The following is a 26778-nucleotide window of genomic DNA, read 5'->3' as shown; positions in this document are numbered from 1 at the left end:
TTATTAACATAAAGATATGACCGGTTTTTAGATTTTAATAAAAAGGCACTAAATATAAATGCAGGATTCTGTATCAATTGCTGGCTTGCATGTGCAATTACTAGGATCTTGAACGCACGGAAGGATGAAGTCGTTCATGAAGGGCTTAATTCTAACGAAGTACATCGGGAGATCGGTGACGTTGCATGGCAACTTGGTAGCGGTTATTAGTCCCATCAAGGTCCAGCGGCCATCTGTTGTATTGTACACCAGTGGGCCTCCACTGTCGCCCTGTTTAAGAATCAAAAGGCGAATAGAACAAATTAAAGGGCTTAAATAGCGGAAACCCACGCGGAAGCTAATTTACATTCGTTCACGTCTAATTAGGATATAGCGCATTGTGGGGAAGCCATCGCGCTACTTTGACGCCTTCCATTTTCGTGTCAAAAAAACCCGTGGCTTTATTTACTAATAAGCGTACTCTCATTGGAAGGCACATGGAAAGAAACCTGTCTGCACGGCCACGCAACTTTAATTTGTGTTGTAGCTCAAAACAGGAGCCACTAGACATTAACAAATATTTGAGTGGTGGAACGGGTTTAGTCTATAATTCCCAATGTTACTGAAAGCAGTACAGGCGAAACTATATAAACACCAAACTGCCGACTTAAATGCTTATTGCTGTCTGTCCTGTTTGACTAACACTTTTCTGTCCGCTACTCTGGAAGCTTTAGAAGTAGGGCTGGGCGTCGATTAAAAGTTTTAACCCGATTAATCGCCACCCTTTAATCGATTAATTAATCGATTAATTGGTCTCGTTTATTTCATTGCAAAATATTTAAAAAAAAGTCCTTTTTTTGCTGAATCTGTGATAAACGGTGCAATGTACAACTTAGATTATGAATTAATCTCGATATGTAGTTAAGAAGAGTATCAGAGACCTTTCGCTAAATATTACTTTTGCCGCGTGAGGCAAAGATGTTCGTTGATATTCTCTAGAAAGAGCGGCTTCCTTTCATTGTTCACAATAATCCCTACTGCGCTAAACAGACACTCGAACTACGTAGAAATGGCCGGGGACGTGCGTAACCTCTGTACTTAATCGGATGCTATAAAAATATCACCCCTGTACAGTTTACCTTGTTCAAAAATTTGACTTAAAGGTCACCCTTCGTACAGGCGTATTCGTCCACGTCTGCGTTATGGAAGTGTTTAATTTTGAGTTTTTTTTGGTTCGTCTAAATTTTACCGATTAACCAGTTAAAAAATTTAATCGCGATTAAAGCATTAATCGATTAATCGGTAGGTTAATCGCTCATTTGCCCAGCCCTATTTAGAAGTTATAACAATCAGTTCTAAAATTGCCAATCAAACTTCCGTGATCACCTCAGAGAGCAGTACATCGAAGAGCTCGTCTGGGGGTCACAGAGAAAGTGTGAATACACCTGGGCTCCTATTTCTCGGAGCTTGTTTCTATACCGAGTTCACTCATAAACTGACAGTGCGGAGGAATCAACGTGCTTGTTGGACCAGTTCCATGCCTGTATTTTTCCACACAATCGCGCTTCCGCCCATACTAGCGAGCAGAGAGCGGAGTCAGTTGGTGAGAGGGAAGCGGTTGAGTGATCCGGCGAGCGTGCAGCTGCTCCCACTGCACTGTCAGCTTAGGGGTGAACGAAGTATAGGCAGAATGCTGAGCATTTGGGGTTTGTTGGTACTCTCAAGAAAAAAAGGATGTAAATTGATGTATCGTTACACCCCTTGTCCCATATGATACACCCCAAAGCTTCATTTTAACGTACTGAGCGCTATAGTCGAACAGACGGCCCGAAATTTCACGAGGGGATTGATAAGGGTGCAATATAACTTTTTAAACAGCTAAGGTACGTATCAAAAACCACATAAAAAAAAAAAAACACCGAGCTTTTCGCAGTAGGGTTAAGAAAACCCCGATTATATATATTTTTTTGTAGTCAGTAAAACGTACATTAGCTATTTTAATAAGTTGTACCACACGGCTATCAAGCCCCTCGTAAAATGTCGGGACGTCTGTTCGACTGTAGTGCGCTGTACGTCGAATTGAAGTTTTGGGGTGTATTATGGGAGACAAAGGGTGTAAGAATGCACACGTTTGCACCCTTTTTTCTTAAAAGTGTATGCTTAGCTACACCCTTTTTTCTTGAGAGTGTATGCTTGAGAGTGTATGCTTGAGAGTGTATGACGTAATAAATAAAAGAAAGAAAAAAAAACAAACAGACAAGTCACGTGACTTCCGATTCAAAAAGAAATATGTCCATTAAAGTAGTGGTTGTAGGGATGCAGGTGCGGAATGACGGCAGGGAGTAGCTTTACTTGTCTCGCCTCCAGCACGAGCCTCCGACCTGGGACGACGCTTTGGCGACTCGTGCACACGAAAGCGCGTGCGCCGCCAAAGCACGGTGGAAGGCATAGAACGTTTGCTGGCAGTAGGGCGTTGGAAGATACTCCCTCTTACTCTCATTATCTCCGCGAGCACAATTGACAGCGTTCTTAAAGGGGCCCTGCAATCATATCTGAGCATGTACCTTTTTTGCGATCTCCACGTCTCTTGGGGTTCGGGCAAGCCAGCGGGCACGGAGAGAGCAACTAAATATCAGTGCGTCATATTTTAACCGGACGACGCGGAAACCTCCTCCACCGACGAGGGCGACCCGCGGTACCGAAAGCGCGCAAAATGTGACGTCTTTGGTCCTGGGCTTACTACTGGTCGGAACTGCTAAAAGCTTCAAGTCGAAATAGAATGTATAAGTGGCGCGAACCGTTTCAATTACTTATAAAAGTAGATTTTGTTCAGTATTTTAGATCAGAAAAGAAACGAATGCAGTTTATAAAGAACAGAAACAAGAAATGACCCGTCGAGATACCCGCCACCAAGCGGTGGAAAAGGTGGCGCATACTAGAAAGGAGTAGTGGGATGAGGCGCCGACAGGGAAGGGTCCCAGATGTACGCGGCGGCGCTGCGGTCGTATGGACAGGAGGATCCGACCGGCTCCGAGCGTTCCAAAGGCCTTCGGCAAGAAGCTTTGTCTTGCGGTTTGGCCGGTTCGCGGTGTGGTAGCGGGAAGTGGCTCCCATTCTGAACCGATATTTACCCCGTGTTTGCTGTTGTTTGTGGCCAATGAAGTGTCATGCCGGGTTAGTGCTTAATCGCGCAGCAAATGCAATGAGAGCCGCTCTGGCACCCCGCTGCATGCAGCCTATCTAGACCATGCTTTAGTGGCGCCCTCCTGCGCCGTCAACAAGGAGTGTGGCAGGCGTGAGCGCTCAATGAGCTCACTATCCCTCCACTAGTTCACGACCACTCAAGCAACCAAGGACGTCATGAGGGAGGTTATTTTTTACTTGTTTTTGTAATTTTAATTTTCCTATAACTTTTAAAATAAAACGAATTTTGAGAAAAGAAAAGTTTCACTAAGTTACTACGTTCAGAGCGCACAGGTACGGTGCAAATTAAAAACCAATAAAGAAGTCTTTGCGGGGCCCTTTTAATTGCTGTCGCTAGAAAATGTTGCATTCGGAGTATTTCCAGTAGTAATATTACCGGGAGTGCCTGCACTCCTTGGGCTGCCATATGTTTTTTTAGCGCCGTTCAGCGCCTGCGAACACTTACGTAATATATCGAGATTGACTGCGGAGATTTTGAATCGGAATGTTTTTAAAGCGCTCCGGAAAGAATATCGTTTTTTTTATTTTTCATACTTGCCTTATTTGAACTTAATTGTGCATATGTTACTAAAAAATGCTTGTCCTCACCATGCATGTAGATCCAAAGTTGTGCATAGCGCAAAGGATGTTTGAATGAAGTGACGACTCGTTATACATCCCTTGGCATTCCTCATTTGGGATTAACTGAACTCGGGCCTCTTGGAGCATATCAGGAATTTTATTTTTGGCCCGGGGCACTGGCGCCGTATCAGGATCATAGTAGTCTTCGTCAGTCTCGCTTGTGTCTATAATATGAAATCAGATGGAATCCGAACGATTAAGCTGACCATAATATATTCTTTGTAATTCGAATTGAATTTGGAAACCGTCAAAAAGTTTCTAAATAAGCTCAATCTTGCTAGATTGATCTTCATGATTTGAGTAGAGTTTCATACAAAAAAATTAAAAAGTGCAAGGACGTTTTTAATCCGAAATTGAGTTTAGTATATCTGTATTTTCTTTCCAGCTAAAATAGTTTAGCGTTCGTGGTATGAGGGAATCTTAACGATATTAATTCTCTGGAAAAGGAAAGCAAGTAGAACAAAGGGCATACACAAATCTCTAAACACAGCTAAGGGGCTTCTATGCGACTAAAAATCCACCTGGTCACGGTTGGTAGAGCACTGCACTGGAAATGAAGACGTGCCTGGTTCGATACAAGGGCAAAGGGAATGTTTGCAGTCGTGCACCAGTAACCTAGCTGTGTTTGGAGAATTGTGTTTTTTTTCAGGGATTATTATCGTTATTCTTGTCCAGCTCGCTTGCACCCTTGTATTAATTGCATTAACATCAAGAGGAATTTTTTTTTTGGTATGTTCAAGAGCATATTTCTTGGACGTCGCTGAAGATAGGGTGCCCGGATTTAAATCCCCGAAAATTAAATGATGAGATGATGAGAGTTGCAATGCTGGAACACATTTCAAAACGTGTTGAAGGCGAGTTTAAGCATTACAGCCGTACTTTTGAGTTTTCAAATTAAAGTAGTACTAGCGAGCTATATTGTTAGTATTATATTGCTTCTGGCAGTGTATCTCTATATCTACAGTTATTTGTTAGCACCAAGAATATCGCGGAATCAGAATCGTATTGATACTAAGAATGCCAGTATGGAGAGAGAGGAATAGCTAGTGAAAATAAAGTTATGATTGTATTAGAGATTTGAAGTGTTTATGTCCCAGAAGCATTGATCCAAATGGATACGGTAACCTAAGCTGTAAGGCGCTTTTATAAGCAAGCTAATAACGCAGCAATGTTCTTAAAAGGACATTAAAACCCGAAAGGTATTTTTCTTTTTTTTTTTTTGTTTCAAACGATAAAAGTTGTAGTCATAGACAGAAAAAATACCACAACGCAAACAACATTTTCCCACAAGCTCGTGCTTTTTTTTTTCGGCTTTCTCTTTTTTGAGCTTCTCGTAGCTCCTTATTTGTTACGCCAAAAATATGACATTTAGAAGCTTTGTAAGCGACATTTTCATAATATTTAATAACGACATTCGTAAAACATGTTTTTGAAAGCAATTGCGAACGCCATACGGCCCTTGTTTTGGCAATACCGAAAATCAGAGCCCGGAGTGACGTCAACTCCTGGCTTTTTATCCTCCCTTGGGAAAGCATAGCGGCGCTGGCGGCGCTGGCGGCGCACGGCAGATAAAGCACTGAGAAGTATCGGTGAGAGGCGAATCGGGCGAAGTTCTCATTTTTAAGCGCCCGATGACCTTTTAGACTTTAAAAAGAAAACCGTCAAACAAAGAAAAACTGGGTTTGGTATGTTTTTACCGTAGTTCCGGCTCTGACTCCGCCGGGGCAGCGTTTCAAGCGGAAACGGCGCGAGGTGGCCCCTCAGGTCGCTGACAAAGTACATTGCGCGTCAACTTCGACCTCACACTGTTTCTAAGAATTCGAGATCGCTGAGGAGCCCTGGAATAACTTCAAAGTGAAGCGTCGTCTGCTCACAGCAACAGGCGGCGGGCACGAAGAAGAGAGTTTGATCGCAGGAGACGGGGGAACACGACACTTTGGGTCAGGATGGTTCGGAGGCATGAAAGAAATTTGAGTGGTAGGAGGACTCAATATTTGACGACACTGCACTAGCGCGGATCGCGTGGGAACTTCAAATTCGGCCCTGGGAAATTATTGTTTTTTTTTTTTACTACACAAATACTGAATTCCCAGGTTTCGACGTTTGAGGATAATGTCCAGGCATCGTTTTCAATCATTTTCGATTGAAAAGGAAATCTTATTTTGACCTGTTAGTGCCCTTTTAAACACATCTGAGTGCATGGGTATACCTAGGGTGTGTACTTTCCGGTGTTTATTTGTGAGAAAAATCGGCGGATGTTTTTCGGTGTTTATTTATTTTCAAAACACCGGTGTATTTCGGTGGAACGTCTCACGACGAGGCTAAAATCAGTGAATATCGGTGAAAAAAAAAGCGATTTATCACAGACAGTGAGTTCCAATTTTATTCACATAGTTCATACATTCTCCTCTAGGAAGCAACTATTTCTAACACTTGGTTATCATAGTAGATGCAAGCATACTTTCATGCTTGCATCTACACGCAAGAAACGTGCTGCCGTCATGGCAGCACGTTCCTTGCGGTTCGCAACCCGCAATTATGAAAACGCACGCTCCTGTACGACACGGACGTTGGCAGTGTCTTCCAGGAACCACAGCAACCTCTGAATACATGGCTTGCACCGACATCACTTGGCCAGACACAATGAGGAAAAGGCACGTGAGAGCCTACCCTCCACTGTGTTAATTTTTCCCCAAAAGGGGGCCATGGGAGACACAATAGGGGAAAGGCGTATGGCTTAGCTTCCACTGCGTTCACTACACGCTTTTGACCCCCAGAAAGAAGGGCGGACTGACGCCACCTGCAAGCCATGTATAAACACTGGAAGAATGCAGGATCCACGAGATAACACGTTTGACGAACCTGTACGTGGAAAGGGTTTCGCTAGGTCGGAAACTAGCAACGACCGGTGTTTTTCGGTTTTAACCAGGGCGAAAATATTCAACCACCGGTGTTTTTCGGTTTTAACCGATTTTGTATTTTCGTCACCGACGGATGTTTATCGGTGTTTTTCGGTTAAAACCGGAAAATGCACACCCTAGGTATACCCCACCTTCAGTTGCTTCTTGTGTAGTCATTTCGGAGCTGGAGGTTACTGTTGTCAAGTCTTCTTCGTCATCAAACCCGTCCCCATCTTCAGACCAAGACTGGTTATTCCACATGACCGCTGCAAAAAGTAGAAAAAAGAAGAAGAGAGATTGATTAATGTAGCTGTATTCTACAGGTGCTAGTATCTAGGAGTGCATCAACATCGTTAAATGATTACAGCAAGCTGTTCCGAGTGTAGCCCCAGGTGAAATATATGTATAATTATAAACTATAATATTCATCAAATTCATTAAGGCATTGGCAAAACAGTGTGCCGTGGACGTATCCGGAGCGAAGACGATTTTATTGCTCTTTGGCACCATACATCACAATTGCTATCTTGAGGTTTGATACACACGCTGAGGACTTTAGGGTACACATTATAACGACAATGTCTTTATGCGTTTTTTAAACCAATGCAGACGTATATTAGAACAGTTTTGCAAATTTGGTTCTTGCATCGGGGCGTTGGACAGTATGGAGTGACACGAATAAAAGTTAGTGGGACCAGCAAGCGAGAGTTCACTTTTGTTTTAGAGCGCAGCTCTTAGGCGCCTGTTTCCGGCTTAAGCGGCGTCGCCGTCGCCGTCGCCGTCGGCGTAACCGCGCGGTCCATCATGGGGAAATTTCCCCGCTAAATCTAGCGGAAAAAAATTTAGCGGAAAAATTTCCCCGCTACATCTAGGGGAAAAATTTCCACTCTAAATTTAGCAGAAAAATTTTCCCGCTAAATCTAGCGAAAAACTTTCCACTTTAAATCTAGCGACAAATTTCCCCGCTGAATTGAGCGGAAAAATTTCCACGCTAAATCTAGCGAAAAAATTTCCCCTCTAAATATAGCGGAAAAGTTTCCACGCTAAAGTTAGCGGAAAAATTTCCCCTCTAGATCAAACAAAAAAATTTCCCTGCGAAATCCAGCGAAAAAATTTCCCCGCTAAATTTAGCGGAAAAATTTCCCCGCTAAATCTAGCGAAAACTTTCCCCGCTAAATTTAGCGGAAAATGTTCCCGCTAAATCTAGCGGAAAAAATTTCCCCGCGAAATCTAACGGAAACATTTCCCCGCTAAATCGAGAGAAAAAAATTTCCCCGCTAAATCTAGGAGAAATGTTTCCCCACTAAATGTGTCGGAAAAAGTTCCCCGCTAACTCTAGCGGAAAAACTTCCCCGCTAAATCTAGCGGAAAAATTTCCCCGCTAAATCTAGCGGAAAAATTTCTCCGCTATATCTAGCCAAAAAATTTCCCTGCTAAATCTAGCGGAAGAACTTCCCCGTTAAATCTAGCGGAAAAATTTCCCCGCTAAATTTAGCAGAAAAATTTCCCGCTAAATTTAGCGGAAAAATTTCCCCACTAAATCTAGCGGAAAGATTTCTCTGGGGGGTCAAGTGACTTAAGGGGTCACGTGACCCCCCCCCTGAGGTCACGTGACCCTCAGTACCCTTCTCTACTCCTCCTCAAGAGCTGCGCTCTAATTCGGCGTTAGAGGGAGTGGTAAACGGCTTTCATTTTTTTAACTTGGTGCCTTCCCATCACAACTGCGCTTCATAATGTCATGCCAATTTTGCCAGTGAGCAAGAAACATTTAAAATTACGTGTTGTTTGCTTTGTTGATATTTTTAAAAGGGGATCATTTCTATGCGATTCTAGCGCATGCCGAAATCATTCTCCCAAAATAACTGCCTTGCGCTTTCTGGTAAAATACATTGTTTTTATTTATCTGCTTATATGAATAATAAAGCCATAAATTACTTTGACAGGAATTCAGCTGCCTCAACTTTGATTTGCTGTCCAAATCTGATTTTGTTTTTTCACACTACGGCAGATGAGGCGATCACGTCATATTTACTAAATTTATAGTCTGGTATCATTCCTAAAAAGTTCTTTCATAACGTAGTTTTCTACGAGCTTTGCGAACGACGAAAACGACCTTCTTTCGTCCGCCATTTCGTCTGACCAAAACGCCCCCTATAGTTTCCTGGAATAGCGAATATTGCAGCGCCGCAAGGCACCATCACGGGAGTCGTTAAAATATATTAGGGTGGTTTCATTTGAAATCGAACACGCTTGTCGGGGTGGGTCTTTCGATTTTTTTTGAAAAAATATGTGTAATTGCCCCATTTCTGGATAAAACAAAACCGCTTTCCAAAATTTTTTAAAAATATATTTCGCTTCACAAAAATATAATTGAGTGGAGCAGGGTGAAAATCTGTTTTTTACTGCGTGATTTTTCTACCCAGTTCTGTACGCTGGTATGAATACGGGAAGCATACAAAACTCACAGTAATTTTTTGTACTCTTGTATGTTATTTGGAAAATTTTTTTAGTTTAAAGGAAAATACTTTTGTAGTTTTGTTTATTGAGGTAAAAAATGACAAACATTGTCTCTTTGACAATCCGGTGACATTTTCAGAGCCTTGTAACTCATAAGGTATTATATGTGTCACTTATTGGATACTATGCGGGTGTAGCCCTATACATGGGCTATTGACGGGCAAAAGGTTTGCTTATTTTATTTTCACTCAATTTTTTATATAAAATTTGAAATATCGTCGAAAATGAAATTAACCGATATTTTGAACTCACTTTATCAAAAAAGGCCATTTTTTATTTCGTTCAATTTTTTTATTATTGCTGCCGATCATATGAACTTTCAATCGGCTTGATGCGATTTCCCCATTTTTTTGTTGTATCTTTTCTAGAAGTGATCGAAATCGCTCCCAGGAGACAATGCGGTGACAACTTCAGAGCCATGTAACTCATGAGTTATTGTATTTGTCGCTTACCAAACACTATGCGGGTGTAGCCCTATACATGAAATAGCGACGGGCATAAGTTTAGTTTATTTTATTTTCACTGAATTTTTTATATAAAATGTGAAATATCGTCGAAAATGAAATTAATTGATATTTTCAACCCATTTTATCCAAAAAGGCCATTTATTATTTCGTTAAATTTTTTTCTTAATATTGCTGCCAATCATATAAACTTTCGATTGGCTTGATGCGATTTCCCCCTTTTCTTGTTGTATCTTCTCAAGAAGAGATCAAAATCGCTCCCACGTCCTCTGAACGGCCAAACGCAGTTTCCGCAGGTCGGCTTCGCTGCAAAGACTATACTGCTTATTTGTGTGTTCAAATGCAGCGGGTAAATTCATTTCGATTGAGAACAATCGTGCTTGGCTACATTGTATTTTATTAATTTTTAATGATGGCAACTGACATTCCTTAGTCTGATATTTAGCGGTGCAGCGGATGTTCCATTATCCGATGTTTAAAGCCAGGGCACAAAGGGCGGAGAAAACAGAACGAGCTCTTCATGTAGCCAGACCGGGGTCATATACCTGTACAATCTTTGCATTAAGCTCGGTGCGACAAAGTGGAGGAACTAAAAATCTACAGAGACATTAAGTGACTGCTTTCGCTGCCTTCTGTGCATGTGGGAATCCTTGCTTCTTGGCATCAAAGATATCGATCAGTCTTGAACAAAACCCAACACGTTTATTTTTAACTGCACACACTTGTTCAAACAGAAGGGCCACTGTCAGGTTCTCGCTTTGGCTCGAGTTTTCGTTCTGTTCGTCTCGAATTCCCACGCTGTTGAACTTCTGGGGTGCATCTGACCGCTGCGGTACAAAGTTCAGCTCGCCCCCGCGCTCGATCGTCTCCACAGGCAAGCCAATGCCGTCGTCAAAAAGTTCCAGTATTGCGTTGCTCGTGAACTGGAGTATTTAAAGCACAACAACATATTGTTTTACAAGTGCATCCTAAATATATTAGCGTTAATTAATAAAAGTGACTATTTATCGCCAATTGGTGTTTGTGTTCTGTAAAAAATTGTCTTCGCTTCAAGTAAACTCAGTCCGTTTTCCTCACTTTTTTTCTGCAAACAGCTTTTTCTTCTTGAAGAGGGGCATGTGATATTACATATTTTTGATATACACGCTGACAATAAAGAACAGCCGATTACATGGTCATTTGATCGCACGCGACAAGACACATCATAGATCGGCGCCCGCGCCCGATGCTTCCTGGGTGTAACGAAGATGGGCCTATAGCGCGAAGGGCCGGGCGTGCTGTACGTGCCTTACAAGCCGTGTATAGCACTAACAGATATATGACCCCGGTCTGGCTACATGAAGAGCTCGTTACGTTTTCTCCACCCTTTGTGCCCTGGCTTTAAACATCGGATAATGGAACATCCGCTGCACCACTAAATATCAGACTAAGGAATGTAAATTGCCATCATTAAAAAAATTAATAGAATACAATGTAGCCAAGTACGAGTGTTCTCAATCAAAATTAATTTAACCGCTGCATTTGAACACACAAATAAGCAGTATAGTCTTTGCAGCGAAGGCCAACCTGCGGAAACTGCGTTTGGCTGTTCTGAGAACGTGGGAGCGATTTCGATCACTTCTACAGAAGATACAACAAAAAAGGGGGAAATCGCATCAAGCAAATTGAAATTTCATATGATCGGCAGCAATAATAAAAAAATTGAACGAAATATTAAATGTCCTTTTTCGATAAAGTGGGTTCAAAATATCGCTTAATTTCATTTTCGGCGATATTTCAAATTTTATATAAAAAATTCAGTGAAAATAAAATAAACTAAACTTATGACCGTCGATATTCCATTTGTAGGGCTACATCCGAATGGTATTTGGTAAGTGACAAATATAATAACTCATGAGTTACAAGGCTCTGAAGTTGTCACCGCATTGTCTCGTGGGAGCGATTTCGATCACTTCTAGAGAAGATACAACAAAAAAAGGGGGAAATCACATCAAGCCAATTGAAAGTTCATATGATCGGCAGCAATAATAAAAAAATTGAACGAAATAAAAAATGTCCTTTTTTGATAAAGTGAGTTCAAAATATCGGTTGATTTCATTTTCGACGATATTTCAAATTTTATATAAAAAATTCAGTGAAAGTAAAATAAACAAAACTTATGCCCGTCGATAGCCCATGTATAGGGCTACACCCGCATAGTATTTAATAAGTGACAAATATAATAACTCATGATTTACAAGGCTCTGAAGATGTCACCGGTTCGTCAAAGAGACGATGTTTGGCATTGTTTACCTCAATAAACAAAGCTACAAAAGTATTGTCCTTTGAACTAAAAAATAGTCCGAATAACATAAAAGAGTACAAAAAACTACTGTGAGTTTTGTATGCTTCCCGTATTTATACCAGCGTACAGAACTGGGTAGAAAAATCACGCAGTAAGAAACAGATTTTCACCCTGCTCCACTCAATAATTTTTTGTGAAGCGAAATATTAAAAAAAAAATGTTGGAAAGCGGTTTTGTTCTTTCCAGAAATGCAGCAATTACATATATTAAAAAAAAAATCAAAAGACACACCCCGACAAGCGTGTTCGATTTAAAATGAAATCACCCATAGAATTTTGCAAAAAATGCCTTCGGCACAAACACACGAAAACAGTAGCATGAATAAACTCGAGTATTAGGGAAAGACAAACCGTATGTTATCTTGCAACACATAGGAAAGCGAGTACTATTGGCGTGCGTTTAACAGGTAAAGCAAGCACATTATTACATGTTATTGACGCTGTGCTACTGTGTATCCGATTTCATTCTTGAACTATTGGTGGAATGAAGGATTATTTGAATCGTCGATCACGTACAACGTTCACATTTTTAACTTTGCAATCTTGATCGGAAATTTGCGAAATAATGTATGACTATACTCCGTCTCATCCTACGATGGACTAAAGCCCAGTGCTGCATGCCGGCGGGTCTAACGTCGAGCCTGGTAAAAGCCACGTAATATATTTCCTCCGTCGTTCGGATCAGTGCGCCAAGACGCCTAGGCGGAGGCAAGTTTACCGTCTGCTTATCGAGCCCTAGCGGCGGCTCCGTCTGTTTACTACTACTGAAGACTGCTGAAGGGACTAAAGCCAATGCTGGATGCGATGTGGCGAAGAAAACCCGAGATCAGAAAAAGTGGCCATTAAGGAATGAAGATGATTCGGATCGAGTGTTCGGCACGGGAGCGCATGTACGGACAACGTGCGGATGCGAGATACGGTTCCGGGTACGTACAGAAAGATTGGATTGGCTAATCGACTTTTTATCAGTGCCGCCTGCGTACCCTCCAACTTGTCCAAACAGTTCACAAGTTTACAAAATATTGCATGAATGTTTATAAGACTGAATAGCGTGTACCTTTACTTCACCAACATAAAATTCCGCCCTATCACAACAGAGAACCATCTTCGTAAAATTAGTGCTCTTCGTACTCTGCGCATCGGAATTTCTCCCGCGCACATTTTTGCAATGCGGATGTGCGTTTTTCTGAGGTAGTGCTTCGGCCAACGGCTTTCGGGCCCTAGTTTATCGCAGGGTGAGACGGAGTATAGCACGTACCAAATCTACACTTATCGATTTTTGTTTTGTTTGAGTGCATGTTATACAGCAACATTAACCAAAGGCAGTTTTGACAAAAATACCCTGGCCTAAGTGAAAGTTGCTGATGCTCTCGTAGTAGCCGTATATTAAAAAAAAATCGTGAAGCTTTTCTGAGCACTGTGTCAACCCTAGGTGTGTCCCGTAAGAAAGAGTTTCAGTGTAGTATACGCCAAGGGACTACACTTGGTCACCTAATACTACAGGTTCAATATTTATAGTTCATGGGCAAAGAGGTACATGGTGGCATTTTCAAAAGTCCACCGCTATTTTATAGTTTATACGCCATCTGAAAGTACAATTAGGGTTATCTTGTATAATGATATATTCTGAATAAGCGTCAATATTTCAGTAAACAACACGGGTCATTAGCATATAGCCGGAAGTATGAAAATATATTATTTCGAAGTTCATTAATAAGGATTAAAAACAACAGTCCCAAAGATAAAGATTTCTGTTTCTTGTTATTAAGTGTAAAATGGCAACCCCAGTATAAATACCTCGGGTGGCATCAACTGTTCCTAATTGTTTCCCATTAATTATAACTACACGCAAGCATCTTGACTCGATGTGGACACAGAAAAATTTAAAATATACCTTCTGTTTTTTTATATTATTAGCCTTGTGTGTTTTGAATGACAACTTTATTAATTGATCTTACGTTCAGTGAATCCCCATCCAGCAACATACATGGGAACGTTACAATCCGGATTGTCATTGATGTCGGCGAGACAAACAGGTTTAATAGATTCTGAATATTCCACAGGCTTTTCCAGTGTTATGATGGCAATGTCATACTAAAAAAGAAAAAAAAAAAGAAAAGGTAAGGTAGAGCGGTTTGATATAATTCTAAATTGAGTGAAAACAATATTATGTTCTTTCAGATTAGTATGGTGCGATACTTAAAGAAAAGTTAAATTGAATTGCTAACCCTGTTCATGAGCTGATGTGTGACGTTTAAAATATTAGTAGCGTTAATTGGTGTATTCTGGAGGACGGTAAAACATAATTATCGTGAATGTATAAATGGAATAAGGTGCAAACGTTTTCCGAAATTTATATATAGCCCTAAAGATAAAAGAACCGCATGCGATTTATGAAACAAACCTAATTTTATTTATTATCTTGTGCCGCATTTATTCCAATTCTATGAGATGATGGCAGAAGTAGAGGATAAAAAAATTTCGTACTTCCTAGTTCCGTCTAGTTGATGGCTACCAAGCACTATTTGAGTAATTGGGAAGTGTGAAGTACCAAATAAAGTTTCACAGAAAACATTAAAACAGACATAACACGTTGTACCTTGCAGATTTTTATCATGAAGGCAACAAATTTCAGTACATACACTCATGACATTAATTGTTAGATTGTCTCTTATTTCGCAAGCTACGCAAACAAAATAAATTACTTACTTTCGGGAATACGAGTCATGGTACGCTAAACACCCTGCGTTGCGGAAGAAAAGAATTCTCGCCAGTAATTAAGCTATTGATGTTGAGTTTGGCAAGCCTAGATAGGGGTCGCCAAACCATTTACCAAACTTATTTTGACAGAATATTTGCTTGAACACCTTTGTTAAGTGCATGGATGGATTACTCGATAGGTTAATCTAATAAGTCCTCAACTCGCATAATTACATAAGTCTCATGTGTTTTTTGGTAAAATATCATGATATATTAGTCATGAAAATGTTTTCATGATTTTGACATAACGAATTAGATAATAATATCAGATTTTATTATACCGGAAGGCAATTAGCTTTCATTGGAAGGCGTGATATCCTCAAAATATAGAGGGCGCAGTAAAACTTTGGTGGCAAATGCAATGCCCCCCCCCCCCCCCCCCCCCCTCGCTGAAGTTTCATCATAAGGCTGGTTCACACCCTTGCGTTTTTATGGAACCAAATGCGTTGTGTAGACTTGCGTCCTCTTGTAACGAGATAACACGCTGCCTCGTACACTGATGCCATCTTTGAGGTGGCACAGGAACTGCATTACTCTAGTGTGAAGGTCTTGCAATGTTCTCGATATCAATTGTTTCTTCTATATATCAAGAATGATCGTTAATTACATTGTTAAACTTTTCTTAACCCCATGGTGGAAAAAATGACAAGAAAAGGGAGTGTGGGAACATTTTAAATGCTCCAAAGTTACACGATTGATGACGTCAGTAAGCGCGTAGCCAAGAGGGTTTTCCGGTGTCAGGACCCCCCCCCCCCCCCCCCCCCCCCCCCAAAACATTATTCCCAGCTTCCATCGCAACCTGCTTAATGCGGGTCGCTCATAGAATTTACAACGTTGCCCGTTGCAGCAGAGTTATGAAACGCTTTATTTTATGAGCAACCGAACTCGCTTAAATGATCCTTCTCTAAAGGAGGCATTCAAATGTCCATACGGGTTTCAATTATTCTGTTCTAGCCTTTTGGAAATTTTTTGGGGTTTTAGAAAACTGGAATTTTTAGTCTTCCCTTTAGCTGTAACAGCACAAAAGCATTTCATAATAATATATGCTGTCAGCACATTGATCATCCAGAAAGTGCATGATGTACGTAGTGCTCAAGAGAAAAAAGCGGGATTGAGACAAATATTAGTACATGCTGCAAGAGGCAGATCATTTATATAATTATTTTGATCTTTTTTTTAGTTTTAATAATAAATATTAACTTAGTAGTTTAATTAGTTTAATCAAGCTTGATAACAATTGATTTTTATTCACAACATCCTGGTAAGGAAACAATGTTTTGTCGAGCGTCCATGCGGTCACTTGCCTCGTGTTCTCCGGGCATATATTGAGAGTAGATACAGATGGTTCCAATTGTTTGGTTCCATTCTTCTCTCTCTGTTTTGTGGCTTGAATAGCTCCCGAGCGAAACTGTAAATGATTCCTTGGATGTGTTGCTGTAAGTTGATCATATGCGACTTTACTATTTCTGTGCTTACTCTCTACAATGGAGAAACGTTATATGAACACGACCTGAGACCTAGTGCGTCCTCCTGTTTGAAATTATTCACTAAACGAAGCTTCAGCACAAAAGTTCGAAGAATACTACATAGTGCTCTGCCGAAGACTTAAGCTTTGCATAAAGTTATACTTGTTTCATTCCTGAGATGACGCCGAAAGTGCAGCCTCTACTTTAAAGGCATGGAATGCTCTGCAACGGTACGACATACTTTCAAACTCTCGGTCCGTGAAGCCACTTTACTGTGTAATATATACATGGTGTTTGTTTTAAGTTTTACAGATACGGTTAATGAAAAGCCGTGAACGTATACTTACGCGGTTTGTGAAGGTGAGCTATACGGCCAAAGGACATATTATAAGTGAATAATCATAACAATCAGCCGGCTAATCATGTATAATGTGTTAATGAACCGTTTAATTAGTGACAATGTGACAATAGAGATATGTCTCCAATTAGAAACTTGCTAAGCATCATCGAAACAGCTATATTAACTCTTGTTCGGACAATAAAAGGCTAGTGCGGCATTTCACGGCGTTTTGAAAGGACGCTCAATTTATATGCGTTTCTAGGTTTCGGGTTCTTATCGGAGCCCATCTTTGCACCTGCGGTCACGGTCCCCGGTTGCCGCGACAGGAAGCCACTCCCTCGCCCCTCTCGTAGAGGGAGGCGAGGGGGCGGCGCACGTGTGTTGCGCGTGTCAGCCACTGTGGCGCGATAGGCGCACCGCGCCGCTTTATCTCTATTGGTCACATCCGAGCGACGCCGCGACGCACGGTAGTGACGAAGGGACGCCAGTACCGGTGGCTATGATACTGCCGTGCGGCGCCAGTTTTCATCGCTCATGTGTACCCTGTTTAATGGACGCTGTCCTCGGTGATGCGAGGCACGAGTTTGCAATGGCGTACATAAATGGCGTAGCGATGCTTTCAGAAACATTCGAGGAGCATCTCGTGCACCTTCGCATCATACTCGACCGGATGCGTCAGGCCGGCCTTACACTGTTAACAAGTCCCGTGTATTTAGGGTAAAAAACACGCTATTTACACAAATTACCATAAATTTACACGTGGAGTAATGGATAATTCGCTCAAAAATCACGCGAGGTTCTAAAAAACGTGTTTTGGTTCGGTCATACACGCATAGCTGTGTAGCCGACCTCAAAAAAACGCATCACTCCAGGCGACGACCGCAGCACTGCCGGCTATCGAAGCACCGGAATGCTTTGGAACGCACCTAGAAAGGACCGTCGAGTTGAATGCGGCGGAAAGGAACATGTCTCGGAGACAGATTTGCACCAAAAGCAATTACGCCATGTCGCGGGACGGGGCGAACCCCGCGCTTACCGCGATCGCTGCCATTCTTGCCATTGATTCTGGTCGATGGCAATGCGGCTTCCCTGTGGTCGCCCATGCTTGTGTTTACTTCAGGGGTCTTGACAATAGTTTCTTACACACCACAAATAAAGTTATGGGTCTAATTATTCGTTCTGAACAGTTAAAATGGATATAAAAAGCGTGCCCTTGATCTGAACACTTGACATTGCAGTTGGTTTCGTTTTTGCTTCAACCCTTCTACTGCAACCGAAGATGCCGCCAATTCCCATGCACCCTCCTCAGGAAGCTAGAGCCGGTTTGCTTTCGTTGTTTTTGTTTGGTCAGAGAAAATCTGGCAACAACGCAAGTTTAATATGGCGCCGGTATTGTTTGGGTTTGTCGGGACGCGAGAAGCTCGTCGGTTTGCAAGCACATGTTGCGAAGCCGTGACCGGAGAAGTGCCCCGGTGATAGCCCCGGAAGACGGAAAGTATCAATCATAATCGTCGCGTGTGCTTTGAAAGCGACGGGAGTCACAGGGTTCACGAGTGCGCAACCACAAGCGCAGGTTCACGACAACGTTGACTTTGGCGATCTTGTTCTGTTTAGTGCAACACGGTGGTGCGAAAAAAAGCTGAAACGTTCGTGGTGTTGATGCGGTGCTTGGAGGTAGCAACCCACACTAACACGGAGCGCGAATTGGTTGTTGTGGGGTTGAGATTCAACGGGTTCAGTCCCGCCGTCGTCAGCTGATCCGGTTCAGCTGGTCCGAGAGGACGCATCGAGCGTTTTTAAAAATAAATCTTTCTTCGTTCCGTTTCAAAATGTTGAAGTATCCCGACGCATACAGTAAGTAAAAAGCTGCGGGCGTTTTAACCAAAATTACGCCGTTTTAATTGAACAATGAACTCCGGATTGTTGTCCTAAATCTGCCGTTTTTATGCTTGGTGTTGGACTGCGTTTGCACAGTGACGTGCTTGCACCGCGACGCATACCGCTCGAGTAGATGATTCGGTCCTGCAAACGACCGGTTATACAGAATTTCAGGGAAACTTAAGTCACCACTGATATTTTCCAGTAAATTGCGTGCGAGTTTGTTGCGCTCATCATGCGGGGTGAATAAATTAGGGCAAGATTTCCTACCTGCCCACAGATGCATGAGCTGAGACAATTTTTTATGTAGTGAGCGTAGTGCTTTTTATTTTGGGGAGAGGCGTAGGTGCATTTATTATGGCAAAATCACTTGAGAGTTGAGAAATTGGAGAGAGCGAGCAAGCTCCCCAGCTTTGTCTCTTTTCTCTCTGGCACTGCCCTGTTTCAGTTTCAGTAGGCATATCTACTAGCAGGTACAAACTGCTCTAAAGCCGGTAAAAGACAGGGGAAGCTTAGGACGGTGCGGACTCCGTGTTTCGTACTTTTCGCAAGGTGACCGCATACCTTTGCGAGGTATGCGGAATATGCAAGCGATTTTGTTATGCCCTTCGTTTGCGTCTCTCCAGCAAAACAAATAAGATCATTTACAAAGGCGCAATCACAAGCCAAGATTTACGATAGCAGTGCGTTTGCTTCGGTGGTCCGCGTAGTTGTATTTTACCCTGCTCTCTGCAACACCGTGTCACGACGATGAGCTGGAACGGTCGCGGTTTGTGCTGGCCTCCAGGTCGACAGAAACCCGCATCGCCCCCATCGGCACCGAGTGCACTTGGGCTGTTGATGCTCAAGCCTTTCATCGGGGTCTTGTCGCCAGCTGATCCTGCTGCTCAACGGTGAGGAAGCAGCGAGAGTGACCTCTGAAGTAAACGTAAATCCTCGTTCATCCAGTTATCCGGTGTGAAAGTGTGACAGATGTCCAACGTGCACTGAGGGGGAGAACTACGAGCGTTTTGCCTCGCTTTTACAACCGAAACCAGAGCAACGAGGTAACTGCCTTGCGTACTCCAAAATGACGAAAGCAATAAGTTTCAACAGGTCAAGTACGTCATCGGGGATGTAGGCGAGACGGTGCACATTGTTTAAACGCTTGCAGTATCCACGAGTGGTACCAGGAAAGCGACGTCAACAGAGATGGAGCTCGCGATTCAGCATAATGCAGTGCTACGGGCCCGTAAACCTGATAATGGCAGTATAAAAAAAAAAAAAAAAGACGCATCAGCGCCACACCAGTGATCACGAATGACACCAGTCACAAACCCCCAAGCCCCACCGCTCCACTCAACATAAACAGGACATACGACAATAAACTGCATCAAAACGCCCCCGTACTGCAACTAGCGGAAGTAAACTGTTGGGCGGATGTCCTTCACAAAAACATATAAAAAATGATTTGCGCAAGGATCATTTCCATTTATTATTGTATACGTAATGTCAGAATCCCAATAATTTGTTTTCCTATCTGATTCAAGCTAGTCGGACTGCTCATAACACTGGTCGAGCAAGAAAATAACAAAAATTTGAACTTTTTCATGACCGGTTTAAGATTTATTGTTAATATATCGTTATTTGTCGGAACGGACTAACATTATAGATTTTGCCTCCAGACCTTTTAAACGCAAGCAGTGCTAACAGACGGCTGTCCATTGCGCCGTATTTTCTGTCTTCTTCTATAAATCTGTAACGGCCAGCAACCAAAGAGTTTACTCTCACATGTCAAGCTTATATGCGCCGCGGGGAGAAATGAATGTGGAGTTTTAAGTGTCGGGTGCAGTGTCGTTGTTGTGTTTGTGTCGTTGTTGGGTCATTGTTGGGTTTGTGTACATGTCGGTACTGTGTAATACGTGGTACTCGTGTTGTCTGCGATGTAGGTAGGGTTGCTGGGTAATCGTGATTGTTCGCAGCGTATTAAGACTATTTTATAAAGGCTGCTAAAAACCTCGCTAGGTGGCGTAAGTTACCGCCTGATTCCAAATAGTTTCCTCGAGCTATTTATCCATGTGAGTTCGGCATTCGTTTTTCTGCCTAGCGGCTCCTTCCGTCGTAGCTACCGACGCCGTAGACCGCCGACGACGCACGTACACGTACAGCTGCAACGGAAAAAGAGTAGCACAAGTGACCGACGACCGGAGCGGCAAAATCGCGACACGCGGCGCTATTGTTCCCGAGCGCGCCGATAGCAAGAGTGCCAGTCACGTTCCATGTCTCATTACGGGGGGGTGGCCGGCAAAAAACAGCCCATCCTAAAGCCCTCATTTTAACAGCTATCTTATCTCTCAATTTTCTGCCGGCCACCCCCGCGCTAAAAACATGGAACGTGACTGGCACTCTCGCTATCGGCGCGCTCGGGAACAATAGCGCCGCATGTCGCGATTTTGCCGCTCCGGTCGTCGGTCACTTGTGCTACTCTTTTTCCGTTGCAGCTGTACCTTTGCACGTAGCTACGTTGACTGTTTACTGTGTATAAAAGACAGCGAACGAGAACAAATGCGTCCTGTGTGCTTTCAATTCAGCTGAAAGTTGCGTGGTTCACGGGGCTCGTCTCTCGCCTGTTCTCGGCTGCTGGCACGCTTAAACCATGCTTCGGGGAAGGCAGACACGGTGTAACGTGTTAAGCTTACACGGCACCTCGTGTGTAGACGAATAACACACATGGCTGCGTGTAAAACGAACAAGTTTTGACGTGTCCACTATGGGATAACGGTTTACACGTCTGGGCGTGTTATTTTTGCTAACAGTGTATGATTCATTCAGATAAAACTCAGTTGGCCTCGTCCGTAATCAACCTTCTTGGCTTTGTTGTAGACAGCGTCACGCTGCGCCCTAATGAAGATAAGTTTCGCGCAATAACGGAGTATTTACCCCTTCATGACGTCAAAAGCCTAGAGAGGTATCTCGGGATGATTCCGTTTTCTGGAGATTTCATTGCGCAATGCGCTGAGATAACGGAACCTCTGAACCCATTGTTTCGCAAAAAAACGAAGTGGTGTTGGGGTTGACAGGAACAAACCGTATTTGCGTGCCTCTCAAAGGCTGTGACTGAAAACGCATGTTTAAATCTGCCCGACTTAAACCGTCCGTTGATCTTGCAGGCCGACGCAAGCATTGACGGACTATACTTTGTCTCATCTTACGATGGACCAAAGGCCAAAGCCACGGGCCGCCAGGTCCAATCACGTTCCACGCTACACTATGACATGCCTAGCATCGATTAGGGGTGTACTAATAATGCTCCAAACCCAAAAAAAAACGCTGCATCATTTCTATAGCTTCGACACTGCAAACAGCTTGTTTTTTGCAATGCAAAATTGTTCAGTCACTGAGCGCTATTTTGATTCGAACCACTGTCCGCCCATTTCCATCAGTAATCCGAAACGCGGGCACTGATAGGTGCATCAAAGCGCAATACGCAATTTCTGAGTGACTCGTGATTAGGTCTGGCAGTCCGTCGCTTTTGCCTTTAGTCCATCGTAGGGTGAGACGAAGTTACAAGAGCCGTTGTTTTGCAGGAACATGACAGCGTTTTTCCTCCCGTAGCTTTCGCTAGGCATACGCTAACCGAAGCGGCGCGAAACTACTCAGTAACCGAAAAAGAGTGTGTGAAGATTAATTTCGCGCTTAAGAAGTTTGTCATGTACCTTCACGGCGCTTCGTTTTGCATTCGAACTGACCACATGGCTCTCTCGCGGCTTAAAGGGCTTCAAAATCCTCCAGGACAACTCGCTCGATGGGCCCTTTTGCTCCAGCGGTACAAGTACACAACCGAATACAAGCGTGGAGTCGCTAGCCGCGTTGCAGATGTGTTGTCCCGTGCTTCACTTTTCGGGCAGGATATGCAGATGAATTCCGACTTGGTCGCACGGGGCAATGCGGCGCCCATCACGCCAGATTCGCGGTGGGGTACCCTGGTGAGTAGAGAGGAAATCCGGGCGGGCCCATCTGTCGGATGGACTTCGTCAGAAGGTGATGTACTAGCTGGCAGAAGAAGACGCAGCCGACGCTGCGAATCCCAGAGACTTGGACTCATACCTGCTGAGCAACTACGGCATCCTGCTCATGGTACAACCCCCTGGCGGACGGTGGGTCTAGCGGACCGTCATTCCGGACTGCGATACCACGTAAACTGCGTAAGTCATTTCTAAGATATATGCATGATTCCGCCTTGGCAGGCCACAGCAGTGGGAGCAAAACTTACAAAAAGTTATCCCACATTGCAACGTGGCCAGCCATGAGGCCACATGTAATGAGCATACACGTAAATGCACGGTTTCTCAGAAGGCGAGACCCCGAGGTGGCTAACCATCAGGTTCAATACAGTCGGTCGAAAGCAAGTACCCCTGGGGATGTGTTGCCTGTGACGCTGTCGGCCCTTTCCCCGTTGTCCACGCGGCACTCAATATTTTGCGGGTAGTGACCGACCATTTCACGAAGTGGGTCGAAATGCTTCCTTTGCGCAAAATGGTCTCTAGAAAAATCTGGGACTGACTTCTCAAGATGTTCACGCGCTTTGGCTTTGCCGCAAAGCATATTACAGACAACTTTTCTTATTTTCTTAACAACATGTTTTTGGATGTGTGTAAGATATTAAAAAACACGTTGTTGACTACACAAGCGGACTTCGCCGTACCATCCACACGGGATAATCACGAAAAGAGTCAACCGTAACCTGAAGCTGGTACTTGTAGCGCATACAAAGCTAAGCAAAGACTGGGATGCCAAATTTGCAGAAATGGCATTCGCTAGCCGGGCAACAATCAACCGGTCCATGGGTTTTACTCCGGCTCAACTTAACTTTGGGAAAAAGCTCGTGTTTCCCCCGGGAAACGTCCTTCTTTGCACAGATCCTGTAAGCATGCACCGAACTACCACGCAGTTGTCAGATGAACTTCGGAAGCGTTTCAAGGAGAACCTGCGTGAACCTACGTGAACCTACGTGAAGCTCTAGGGAGCCTCGACGTCTCGAGACTGCAGCAGGCAAACTAATACAAGGAGTTGAGACATCTGCAGTTCTAGGTAGGAGATCTGGTGCTGAGGGCGAACTTATCCGCTGAGTGATGCTACTAAAGGCTTTACGGCCTCTTTTGCAAGGAGATGGAAGCTCCCCACCATGTTGGTAAGAAGCTCTCCAACATGTCTTATGAGCTGGTGCATTGTGAATCTGGTGAAGTGTGCGGGTCTATTCATCTTGCGTACCTAAAAGCTTTTCATGAACACGAAGAGGTAGATGTGTCGCAGGTTCCAGATGGCGACAATTCGGACCACCTCTCGGAAGATTCCAAACCGTCTGCTGCGATACAACTTGAGAGGTAGGTGAAGACGAGGAAAAGTATCACGAGCTCTAAGTGGCTTATATTTACGGCCTCTTCAGTTTTTCGTGGGAAAGGGAAAGTAGCCGTTCTCTCGTGCGCCGTTGGGCAGGCGTGGTTCATGGCCGCGGCCACTTATTCCTGTCGCGCCATGGCCTCATGCTGTTTTTAATTTCTAGTTTCTCATGCCAGACACGCAGCGGCAGCGACACAGCTCCCATCATCAGACCCACCAGAGCCGCATCGGTACTGATCAGAAGTAGTGATGTCGGTCCCGTGCTCGCCGATCTGCAAATACCCTTGCTGACCCAAAAGGAAGGCCCACAGGTACTTCTAGGATGTCTCGTATTTTGTTTTTGAAAGGAGGGGGAGGGGGATCGTGTGGGCAATCTGGGGATGCATGGCGTTTGGCCCCGGTTGCTTCTCCAACAATCATGATTGGTCATCTTCACCGCGAGGAAGCCAAGGGCAACTGGCCACGAGAGCGACGCTCCGTTGCTGATAAAAGGCCGCGGCAGTGCATGCCCAGGGGATCTAGGGATCGCGGCGCGGCGATAACTGTCATTAAATGTCTACATGATGTTGAACCGGTGTGCTGTGTAATTCCCTGAGATGGATAGCAGCAAGAGAATTTCCACAAACTAGACACTGATCTCTGGGGCTAACAGTATTGAAAAATAGTTTATCAGGTTTTTACAGTTATCGCAAAAGAAATCTCGGTTCTGTTTTGCGTAAAAGCCTCGGGATTTGGTGCGGTCACGTGTCTAGTGGTCAAAATTGTACAACATGGCGGCAGCAAGGGGGGGGGGGGGGGCTATTTTTTGCCTGGTGAATGGCCATACCAGATCATTGAAAAGGGGAGGGGCTGAGCCAAAGCCGTTCAGCTTTGAAGCCGTCTCTCGCTCACCTCACCCTTCCTGCTTTTGTCGTGCGAACAGTTTGGACCGTTTGGACCGCTAGGAGGGAAAAGTGGACACGGTGGAAAACGGGCTCCAGGGCTGCGTAGGAAATGTGGTGAATCTTTTTTCGCGTCGACGTGCTGTGAATCGGTTACAGTTCAATCAAGAATTATGAGTGTTCGAGGAAATCAGCGAGGGTCGCGAAATCCTTTTCCGTGGCCGCGTCGATACGACGTTAGAAGCGAGATTTCTCGCTCAAACGAACTGAGCCTATCTGCTGGGCCGCTGGGTTGGTTTTTGGAGCCTTAACTGGCTACGCGGCCTTTACTGGTTCGCAGCAGCAGTTGTGGCTTCCAAGAGGATGTTTATCAGAGGCACCTGGTTACAGGGGCGAAGGCAGTCCTCCCGAGGCAGGTGAGGCAGCGATGAACTTGGCCTGAGGAAGCGGTACGTGTCGAGGACGACGAAGTGGCAATCCGGTTGACCCGGAGAGCAGGAACAAGATTGGAGTTGGCCGCAGGGCTCGCTGCCTACAGACTATGAATTGCTCCAGCTTTTTTCGCTCTCGTTTGCGGGAGTCTCTGGTAGACGTCCATTTCGAGATTCAGGAGCAGCGGGATGGGCCGTAGTGTATCAACTTTACTTCCAAAGGGTTTACTTGGGATTTTGCTCTGCGACGCCTGCATTTAGATTTTGGTGTTTATATCGCAAGTACGCTGTCAAGTTTTATTTACCTATCACGTTTGTTCGCGCGTTGTGTGATCAATATCCGTACGATGTGTCGCGCTTCACTTCATAAAATTGTGTTGATTTCTTAGTTCATCATTCTGGTTGCAATGGTGGTTGTAAACAAATATATACAAAAACATGATGTTAATTTTAATAAACCGCGGTGGTCGCGGGCGGTCTCGGCTAAGAGGTTGCGTTATCTATAAATACGAGCGTTTAAGCCTGAATCCCATGTAAACGATTTAGGGATCGACGGGATTGCGACAGCGACGAGAGTCAGCGACGAGCAGCAAGGATTTCTCCCTGTCGCTCGTCGCGTTAGTCCGTTTTTTGAATTTCTAGAAAATACGGTCATATCCTTGGTCACTTGCTCCCGTCGCTTTCTTGCGGTTTGCCTCGTCGCTCAACTGACCGAGCGACAGCAAAGTGGGTTTCCGTCGCTTGTCTTGTGGCTCGCCAAGTGACTACTATGTACGAGGTGCGAACTATGACCCGCGTGCTCACCACTATCCGAAAAATCGAAAGTGCTTTGAAGGAACGTATCACCGACAATTTGTTTTTCTCGAGTTTTGTGAAACTGTAGTTTATCTTTACACCTAAATGAACTATTTTAGGCTGCTCTGGTATTTATTCAGTAAGAACGTTACAGAATAATAGATCTAAAATTGCTTACGTTAGACAGTGAGCACTTGTTAGGACATGTTGGGAGGTAATCAGGGCTCCACCGCAACGGTGTTCGTCATCTTCTAAAATTTCAACCATCCATGGCCAAGCTCCAAGAGTTGCGTTTGTGCCGTTCAAAATGCGTTCGCTTATCACAAAGTCTGGCGTTGTTGTAACAAGTCCACAGTACTCTGAACAAAACGGATTAGAAACATATTATTGGTAATGGTTACGTGGATTCAGTAGAAGGTCATGCTGTGTAGAATAATTGTAGCCAATCAATGCACTTAATTTAGCTCCGGGATGTAAAACAAAAAGCTAGCAGGATGTAAAACGAAAGCCTCTATCCATTGCTAACTAGAGAAAAAAGTTTTGAATTGAACTTGCTCGTAAGATGCTTAAAGGGAAATATGGTTTACATTATAGCTTGCAACAAAATCCAGCTTAAATACGTCGAATATTGCATATTAAGCATAATGTAGCTGTATAATCTTGAACTTTACAATGGTTTCCGTCCCTCTAGTTGTTAGAACGCTCTATATCTCAGATACAGTTCATTAACGCATGCGAGATACATACCGGTTAAGCGAGGAGAAGATGCAGAGTTGTGTTTTAAGTAGAAGATGATCAAAACCAATACGTATGTTTTCAT

The 26778-nt window shown here is 43.8% G+C and overlaps 1 protein-coding gene across 1 annotated transcript; it reads right to left on the bottom strand.

Moving 5' to 3' along the window:
- On the bottom strand, window positions 1-26778 carry LOC115332727 (plasma kallikrein-like). The gene is made up of 7 exons (XM_040215404.3): window positions 26706-26778; window positions 26137-26317; window positions 16093-16222; window positions 13987-14122; window positions 6857-6970; window positions 3772-3968; window positions 1-270 (listed from the first exon to the last, which is right to left on the bottom strand). The coding sequence occupies exons 1-7, from the start codon at window positions 26776-26778 to the stop codon at window positions 49-51; spliced, it is 1053 nt and encodes a 350-aa protein (XP_040071338.1). The 3' UTR covers window positions 1-48.

The sequence above is a fragment of the Ixodes scapularis genome, unplaced genomic scaffold (genome assembly GCF_016920785.2).
Source record: "Ixodes scapularis isolate PalLabHiFi unplaced genomic scaffold, ASM1692078v2 ptg000890l_1___fragment_3__unscaffolded, whole genome shotgun sequence".
In the NCBI taxonomy this organism is placed as follows: Eukaryota; Metazoa; Arthropoda; class Arachnida; order Ixodida; family Ixodidae; genus Ixodes; species Ixodes scapularis.
The sequence above is the reverse complement of the archived record's forward strand: the minus strand, read 5'-3'. Positions and strand labels throughout refer to the sequence as shown.